Raw genomic sequence first — 9,744 nt, forward strand, 5'->3', positions numbered from 1 at the left:
CTTGTAAATTCTTAGATCATCAGCTTAGTGGAGGAGTAGCCTAATGGTTAGTGCAGTGGCCTGAGAAGCAGAGGAACCAGGTTCAAATTCCAGTGCAACTCGTTGTGATGCTGGTTAAGTAACTTGGCACTCCAATACCCCAGATACAAAATAAATATCTAAATAAAATACATATACTGTTTTGACTGTAACCCCTGAAAGGCAGTATATCAAATCCCACCCCCTTTTCCTTCCCTTTTTATATTTGGTCCTTCCCATTGTGCTTTTCTGCATCTATGAAATGAACTGATATAGGTATGTATCATCTCACAGCTCCTATCTTTTTGCAGGGTGAGTGTGACTAATAAATGTAGAGAATAAAATAGTTAATACATGACAAACCTGAGTTCTTAATGTGCTGACCTGTGGACCTTCTTCCTGAGATGCCTCTCTAAGCAATATAGCTGTACAAACTATCTAGCCTACCTTTTATGGGGTGATTTTTAAAAAATTTACCATATATAAAATTTGTGGAAATGGGTTTTTATAAAATTGTATGACAGGATACACACATAAAAAGTACAAGCATGGAAAGTGTGCACCTACTTTTCCACAATTTTGCATGCAGGTGTTCCTGCACATTTCATGTGATATGCATGTACACATGTGAAGGGTAATTCTATTACTAGGGCATTTTGCATGTGTAATTGCACCCTCAGTGCTATTTTATAAGTGCACATGTAAGTACCCTAATGCACAAAAGCAAAGGGTGTACATGTGGGTAGAGAAGGTGAGACTGTGAGTGACGCGTGGCCTTGCTGTATTTGGGCTGGTGGAACTGCAAGCGCTTAAATATAAAGTGTGCTGATGCACAGTTTTTTATGACCTATTGAACAGAGTTTTATTGAAATTGTTCTTGCCATCTGGACCCTGAAGCAGTTTTAATGAAACGCTGGCCACCGTTGGCCCGGGGGCAAGGCAGTATTTTGAGACATTCACCAGATGCCTTCCATGTGCTTCATTTATTTATAAGATAAGTGCCTTCAAGGCTTGAATACATCATTACTCCAGGTAACAAATTCATTTAAAGAGAATATTGTTGATTTAAAAGAGTCTCAACAATTTCTGTCTGGGAGGGTTCAAACCCAAGAAGAAAAAACTGAACTACAGGGAGGAGAAATTAAAAAAACTACAAAGTTCTATGGGAACAGTTATTCAAGAGAGAGATATTCTAGTAAGGAAACTGGAATATCTGGATAATCAAATGAGGAGAAACAATTTAAGATTTCTTAATTTTCCAAAGTTACCCTTGATTCCTGCAGTTGATATGTTGAAAAAATATTTTGCCGAAGTACTGGGGGTTCCAAAAGAAGGGTTCCCACCTATTACAAAAACTCAATATATTTAATCTGTGGAACCTCACTCAGAATTAAATCTAACTGAATTTTTGGAAAGTTCCATAGAAGTAATAACTGAAAGAACAACCCTCCATGTAACTTTTGCATTTGAAACAGACAGAAATAATATATTTCGATTGTTCTTCAAATACATGTCTGCACAATTTTTGGGCTCTAAGATACAAATATTTCCTGACTTAAATAAGGATACACAAAAAAAGAAGACGAGAGTTCATGGGATTGAAATCAAGAATTCTCGCTTTAGGTGGAACTTTTCTATTAAAATTTGCTTGTGGATGTTTAGTATCCTTAAACTCACTTAATTATGTTTTTTTTGACCCGAAGAAAATGCAGGAGTTTATAATCTAAAGAAGGGGGTGGTGGTCTTGCTTTGAATACTCCAAAAGGTTAACAATGCTGAAAATCATTAGCAGATGTTATGTGCTCCCCCATCTCTACTGAAATTTGTAAGAAGTTCCACAATTATCATTTCCTTGTATCTTGTCCTCACCTTGGTTAAGGGTTAATTTAATCTACCTTATCTAATTGAAGGTTTTTGCCTATGATGAAGTAAGGATATTTTCAGATCGACACAGCTCTATAAACCTTGTTGGGTTTGAGCTACTTTGAGACCTTTCCTTCCTTTTTCACTAGAAATATATCAGATTTTCATAGTGGTACATGGGTATTATTTTTGAGTTTTGGCTGTGTGCTTTGGTAATCCCACACCCATTTGTGTTATTGTAGTTGATTCCCCATACACAGAAAATGCAGATATTCTTTTGCATCATTTACATTAAATTCATGCACTCATGCAATAATGAAAATGAAGTCTACATGCAAAGTAAGCTATTTATTTGGAATTTATAGGTGTGATTAGTTAAGCAGATTGAGAAGGATGAGTCGCTGCCAGATGTGCCAAGCCCATGATTGCAGTAAATTGGATGATACTTTTCTTCTGTGTGACCAAGCCCAGATCAGCAAGCAGATAAAAGGGCAAAGCCCTAGCTCCTAAGTCAGAGGGGTTCCGTCTCCTTCACGCTTTGTTCTGCTCTTTATATCACAGCTCTCCTAATATCTCCTTCACTTTTCATTTACTCTTTTTGCAAACATGATGAGACAGAGTCAGAGTCACAGTCAGGTTCAGAAGGGACAGTCATTTGGTAGTAGAAGTGTAGCTGGAGGAAGCATGAGAGTCCAAAATGTTGGTGGAGGTGCCAGGGGTTTTAGTGCTTGCTCTGCTGGTGGAGGAGGTGGCAGGAGCAAAATCAGCATGGGTTCTGGCAACCGAGCTGGCGGCATGAGCAGTGCAAGCTTGTGTTTTCTAGGTGGAACCAAAAGAACTTCCGTCTGCAGTTCAAATAGCGTTCGAGGTGGAGGTGCAGTGGCTGGTGGAGGCTTTGGCGGAGGCTTTGGTGGAGGTGTAGGCGGAGGCGTTGGTGGAGGCGTAGGTGTTGGTGGTGGCATAGGCGTTGGTGGAGGCGCAGGATTTGGTGGAGGCGCAGGATTTGGTGGAGGCGCAGGATTTGGTGGAGGTGCAGGCGCAGGCGGCTTTGTTGGTGGAGCTGGACCAGGTTTTGTGGGACCAATTCCTGGTGGTCCTGGCTTTCCTGTGTGTCCACCCGGTGGAATCAAGCAAGTAACCATCAATCAAAGTCTCCTAACACCACTGAATGTGGAGATTGATCCAAATATCCAAAAAGTGCGTACAGAAGAGAGGGAGCAGATTAAGACACTGAACAACAAATTTGCCTCCTTCATTGACAAGGTAAGAGTCAAGTATAATCACTGTTGTTGTGATACTGAAGTGTTCATTACGTAAAATACATTTTTAATATGGAGCTTTGCCTTATATTTCTGCATTGCACTTTATAATTGTTAGTGGGACAATTTGAACTCACAATCCTGTGAATGTTTTCCAGACAGAGCAGTGGAAAAAGTCAAATCATCAACTGTAGCTTATATATCACCTAAGCAAGAGATATGTACAATCCTTAATTTTTTTCCAGGCTCAGAGGATTTTTATTAGACCCACTCAAGAAGTATCCAAAGGTGATGCTCAAAAGCTTTGTAAAACACAGTTTAGATCTTTAGATAGCTGTAGGACCTAGATGATCCAGTAGGTTCAACAGCTTCTTGGGATAGCTCTTTTGTGTGTTGCTCTAAGCACTTGCAAACAATCTTTTTCTCTGGAAACAATAGGGCTACCATAACACTTGCACAATTTAAAGTCTGGCTACTCTTTCCCTATCCTATTTGAAGAGTACACTTTGCTGTTAGGGTTGTTACTGATATGCAACCTGGTTGATTCCAGGTTAGATTCCTCGAGCAACAGAATCAAGTGCTGGAGACAAAGTGGGCCTTCTTACAAGAAAACACTCAGAAAACTGGCACAAAGAGGGACAATATCGAACCCCTCTTTCAAGCATATATTAGCAACATGAAAAGGCAACTGGATAAGATAATAGGTGAAAGAAGTCGACTAGATTCAGAACTGAAGTCCATGCAAGTTCTTGTTGAAGATTTCAAGAAAAAGTAAGTCATAATTCAGTTAAAAACTATAAAAGTAGAGTAACTACTACACCTCAAATTACAGTCATGCTATCGTGTTCTTGTTCACTAGCTGCTGTGGGGCAGAGTCTATGACTGACTGCAGTAGACAATGCATTCAAGACTTTTGTAATACCTATAATTATTCTTATTATTTTTAGAAATCAAGGTTTAAAATGAACAGAAACCTAATAATGCTTAGGTAGATTTTTAAAGTAATGCACTTTCTTATAAAAATAGGCCACACATTCTGAAGTTTGGCCATCATGTTCTGTACTTAGCAAGCTAGGAAATACATCCAGGCATTGGAACCATATTTTCTTTACTACGTCAATTGTTCAATGTTTTTAATGAGATACATTTCTTTGAAAAATATGTTTTAGAGGAGCAGATATGTCTAATAAATAAGCACATCTTAGCCTAAGGTATTGTATCCCAACTCTGAAAGCTCAGGTAGAAACACTGGTGGCCATCACCTGGTTTGGCAATTAGGAATTAACATTATCTCTTCTTCATCCAAACAGATATGAAGATGAGATCAACAAGCGTACGGCTGCAGAAAATGAATTTGTGGTTCTCAAGAAGGTGAGTGATGCAACTAATTCTCTTTCAGACTGCTGGCATACAGCAAAGTAAAGAGGAATTCTTCTCACACTGCCAAGATTGCAGTGCATGATTCAAAGCAGACTTTCCAGCTTTCTTGAATCAGTACACTGAACTGGTTATCATCTTTATGCTGTGAACATTTGTTTTTGTCAGGATGTGGATGCTGCCTACATGAACAAGGTGCAGCTAGAGGCCAGGGTGGATGGTCTGACTGATGAGATCAACTTCCTGAGACACCTCTATGAATCGGTAATGATCCTTCTGACACATTCACTGCTACTGTTCTCCAAAAGAACTTGAGCACTTTCATTAATCAAATATTATATAGTTACGCTTTAAAAATTAGTGAATTGTACATTGACAATCAATTTTGTGTAGACTCAGAGTAAGCAGTCCTTCACTGTTCTGACTATGATTTGTAGCCTACGCCTTACCACCAAAAAAGCTTTGCTTGGGCAAATACTCAGGCTTTTATGCTGGGGACTTTGTCCAGACCATGCTAGACTGGCCCAATCAATTCAAGTCCAAAACTACAGTAAGACACAGAGGTCAACTGCCCCTCAAAAAATAGTATCTACATGCAACTCTTAAATAGCATGTTTTAGGCACATGTAGAAAATATTCCAACTATTGAAAATCTTACTGGAAATGAGATTCTTGCCCTGAGTTTTTGGTTTGTAAGTGAAGAAGATGGAGAGAAAAGGCATGTTAAACAATTTCAGTGACTAAACTATGTCACTTACAGGAGCTACAGGAAGTCAGCGGAGGACTCTCAGACACCTCTGTCATCCTGTCTATGGACAATAACCGAGACCTGGACTTGAGCGGTATCATCGCTGAAGTGAAAGCTCAGTACGAAGAAATTGCTGCCATAAGCAAAGCCGAAGCTGAGGCTGTTTGTGACAACAAGGTGAGAGATTAGGTTGCCAGAGAAGCTGCATGCTTATATTACCCAAGGGCCTAACACTGTGCTACAGTAAACATACCAATTTACATAAACGCACACAAAACAGTTTTCTGAACATGTCAGGAACAGCTAGAGAAATCTGACACACCAAAGAAATCTGAAAGACTGGTAAATCTGGTTAAGACTGGTTTAAACTGCAGCACTAAAGACATCATTCCATAAATGAGGCACAGTTGTACTACAGCAGATGATATTTAGCATCTTAGCAGATACCGTTGACATCTTAATAATAAGATTATGAAACACAAACCTTCTTAGAAGAGAAACAAGCAGGTAAGGAAGACATTATTTTGGATTATAATCCTTAACATATAATCTGGTCCGAGATTTTCCCCTAACCAGCCATACTTTAATTTTGCATTTTCTGCATCTGACTTTCTCAAGTTAAGTGACAGGTTTTTTTTTTAAAATTAATTATTTATAAATTTTAAAAATTAAATACAAAGATATTATAATCTTTGATAGATTACACCAATTTCCAAGAGAAATTCAATCTGAAAAAGGTAACAACTGTAAATTGAATTATTGGTTATTTAGTCCACAAATTAGAGAGGGATCCATGATTACCTGCAAAGGAAGTTGGATATAGGAAATATTACAAAGAAAGATACAGGTAGTTACCCCTTTAATCAGCTTAACAGTTGGTTCTCCTCCCTACTACCCTGTGAATTCAAAAAATTACGCAATTGAAGAGGTTCAAAAAACACAGTGATGGGGTTGGTAATGGTAGCTATTGTTGATTCATAGCTAAGCCCCTTCACTGCAATGAGGGATGCAAAATTTATGACAAGCCTTTTGCAAACTGCTACGGCATCCTCGACCCATCTATTTTATTCATTGGTTTCCTAACCATTAGGATGGACTGTTTAAGAACATGAGCAGAGATGAGATGGGCTTTGTGGCTTTCAAATGCTTTCACATTCTGTTTCCAGGAACTGACTGATCAGTAGCAGCTGAACCTAAAGAATTCAAAGATCTCAGTTTTGCATTAAAATTATTATAAAAAAGAAGATATATAGGTGCTTCTGTTCACAAGTATCACTTTGTAGGCAATTCAAGCCTTTCGTGTATCTGTTATCATCCCCCTGATATTCAAAGCTATTTAGTGGTCAGACATGTCCACTGACCTAACATATCATTTTTCATTTCATTTATTGAAATTTATGTTCTGGCCTTATCCAGGGTGCATTAAAAACAGAGTCTAGGTTAATATTCAGCACCTAACAGGTTACGTTTAGGATAAATATCTGTCCTATCTTTAACTTCAAAAAAGTTAACTAGTTAGCGCTGAATATCTGCATATCTGATTAACTTTTTAGCTGAATATTGATCCCCTTAAGTTTAATATTCACAAACACATTTTTCTATGGAAGAGAAATTTATTGGCAAATTATTACCCTATTCAGAGGCATTTACATAACAGCAAAGACAATCCATTATCATTTGCTAATTTACTGCAAGAAGTTGTATGCTGTATTCATTTTCCCTGTAGACAGCAATATTTGTCTAATCTTTTTGCTTTGTGCCTCTCAGTTCAGACAATTGCAGGCTACAGCTGGCCAGGCTGGAAACACAATAAAAAATTCCAAGAATGAAATTTCAGATCTGAACCGCCAGATGCAGAGAATGAAGTCTGAAATCGAAAGTGTGAAGAAACAGGTAGGGTTTTTGTATTAACCAAAAAGGGAGATGCGCTGGCAAAGCACCTTCTCTAAATGATAGAATTCGTAGCTGGAAATTCAGTAGTTGTGTATTCAGAAACAATCATAGTTCAGAACAACTGGGCCAGAACTTTGGAGAGTGCTTGAGCTGATGATTAGTGAGCATGAAGTCTTCTAGAACTTGTAAAAGGAAGTCGTTAGTAAGACAGGATGAATAGCCTTGTTCTTATAATTTATTCTGTCTGGAAAATGTCCATTATTTTGAGTTTTGTGTTACAATAAATATAGCCTATAGGCTTTATATTTCTTGCATATTGTCAGATAAAACATAAATAAACCCATAATGTTTGAAAATTATCTTTTTTAAAGATCGCCAGTCTCCAAACTGCTATTGCTGAGGCTGAAAAGCGCGGGGAAGCTGCCCTGAACGATGCCAAGAAAAAGCTGGCTGATCTGGAGGCTGCCCTCCAGAAGGCTAAAGAGGACATGGCCCACAGACTGAAGGAGTATCAAAATCTAATGAATTCCAAGCTGTCCCTGGATGTTGAAATTGCCACTTACAGGACCCTGCTGGAAGGAGAGGAAAGCAGGTTTGTGCACTATAGCGCATAATATGATGGGATAAACATTCACCGTGTATTAAAATGGATAGGATTATAGAATGATAAAATTGAAAATTCCTTGTAAACTGAAATGAAGATGGAGGAGGGTAGATTTAGGAGTAGATTAAGGATTCATTTCTTCAATGAGTGGTGATGGATGCTTGAAAGAGCAGTAAAAATGGCCCGGTGCACCAATTTCACGCATCCAATCTACCACAGCCACTTTTTACCGTAGCTTGGTAAAAGGGCTCCATGGATCACTGTCAAGCTCTAACAGTTAGATAACTGTCTGATATTATGATCTACCTATGTGACTTGTTTGTTTCTATTGCAGGATGAGTGGAGAAATTTCCAGCACCGTGAGCATCTGTAAGTATTACGTGCATTCGCTTGTTTTTTTTTTTTTTCAGGACAATGTTTTTCATACATTATGAAATTCAAAAGGGTCATATTCAAAAGAAACTTCTTCCACCCTGTGAATATAGATGCTTTATGAAAATAGTGTAAATGGCTGGCAGTTGGAACAGAGCTCACTGAATTCTTTTCTCCCTTGCAGCGGTGGTCAGCGGATCATCATCGGTCTCAGGAGGAGGAAGCGGTGGCTATGGAGGAGCAAGCGGTGGCATGGGAGGAGCAAGCGGTGGCTATGGAGGAGCAAGCGGTGGCATGGGAGGAGCAAGCGGTGGCTATGGAGGAGCAAGCGGTGGCATGGGAGGAGCAAGCGGTGGCTATGGAGGAGCAAGCGGTGGCTATGGAGGAGCAAGCGGTGGCTTTGGAGGACAAGGATCATCAAGTAAAGGATATAGCCAAGGAGGCAGCGGAGGAAGTAGTTATTCTTCCAGCATGGCAGTCTCTTCATCATCTTCCTCAAAGAAACAATCCTATTAAAAAAAAGTGTCACTTGTGCTTGAATGAAAGGAATGCTTTACTAACTGCTGACATCATTGGTGCTGTCTTGTCCTGTCTCTTGAAGCTGTCTCTCACCTTTTTCTTCAAAAGAAGCGCACTCATAATTTTTCAGCCACTCATATCTCCTCTTCCTGTTAGTCTGTAAAGCAAGGGACAAACAAATATCACAAAACTGACCTTGAGGGAAAGAAAGTGAGAACTACTCTGTGTTGAGAAATGATGTGGGTGTGAGGGGCCGAGACCTGACTCTTTCCAGGCTTCTCAATGTCCACACCCCACAACATTCAGTAGTCAGTGCACTGGAGCTTACTGAGGTAATTCTACCTCCTGTTTCTCCACACTTCCCTCTAGGTTCCTTTGAGCTGGCAACATCCAGCAAAGGCTGCAGTGTTTGCTTCCAAAGATTTTAAAGTATGCTAACCCACCCAAATGACTGGCAGTAGGTTTACTGACTCCTTGCTTTCAAAAAAGGTTTAGCAAGTGCTACTGAAACTCTTTTTGAGAGGAGAGTCACTGTGTTTTTGTAAAACTAACATTCATTCATTAGGACATCAATTTAATTCTTTAATTCTTTTGAATGTTCTTCAAGCTGAAAATATAGCCATTTCAGTCCAGCCCACTGTCTTCCACTCACACTTTGGACTAGCTGATAACGATATACTTTGGCATCTGCCACGTCTGAAGTTAAATAAATGAAATCTTGCTTGTTTTTCAGAGTGCAAGGATGGAAATGTTTGCTGGTATAATGCTGTACATAAAATCCTTGTGGCGTGTCGGTTCTTTGTTGTGCATCTTCTATTAAACTGCATGTGAAATTCATATTGTGACATTGTGATTCATAATCAAGGCTGGTCCATGGTATGTAAATATAGTAATACAGGAAGAACAAATATTTCAGTGCTCATGACTGATAGCGGAGAGTCAGAAGATGCTGCCTCATGTAACTGGAAGAGCCATTTAAGAAAAGAACACATTCAAAACAAGGGTGGCAGCACTAGGGGGTTGCACTAGGGTTGTGCATCTTAAACATTTTCAGTTTGCTTCATTTGCAGTCCACTCACTCATCTGCTTTA

At 39.2% G+C, this 9,744-nt stretch overlaps 1 protein-coding gene across 2 annotated transcripts; it reads left to right on the plus strand.

The window, feature by feature from the left end:
* The first annotated feature begins 2,375 nt into the window (after positions 1–2,375).
* On the plus strand, positions 2,376–9,490 carry LOC115466740 (keratin, type II cytoskeletal 5-like). Of its 2 annotated transcripts, XM_030198207.1 has the most exons (10): positions 2,376–3,144; positions 3,691–3,911; positions 4,451–4,511; positions 4,686–4,781; positions 5,278–5,442; positions 7,033–7,158; positions 7,530–7,750; positions 8,097–8,131; positions 8,319–8,372; positions 8,415–9,490. In XM_030198207.1, the coding sequence occupies exons 1-10, from the start codon at positions 2,488–2,490 to the stop codon at positions 8,648–8,650; spliced, it is 1,872 nt and encodes a 623-aa protein (XP_030054067.1). In that variant the 5' UTR covers positions 2,376–2,487; the 3' UTR covers positions 8,651–9,490. The 2 variants fall into 2 exon arrangements, with proteins under 2 accessions (XP_030054067.1, XP_030054066.1); XM_030198206.1 differs by having other exon boundaries at positions 8,319–9,490.
* The last annotated feature ends 254 nt before the right edge of the window (positions 9,491–9,744 follow it).

Source organism: Microcaecilia unicolor, chromosome 3, assembly GCF_901765095.1.
Source record: "Microcaecilia unicolor chromosome 3, aMicUni1.1, whole genome shotgun sequence".
NCBI classification, from domain to species: Eukaryota; Metazoa; Chordata; class Amphibia; order Gymnophiona; family Siphonopidae; genus Microcaecilia; species Microcaecilia unicolor.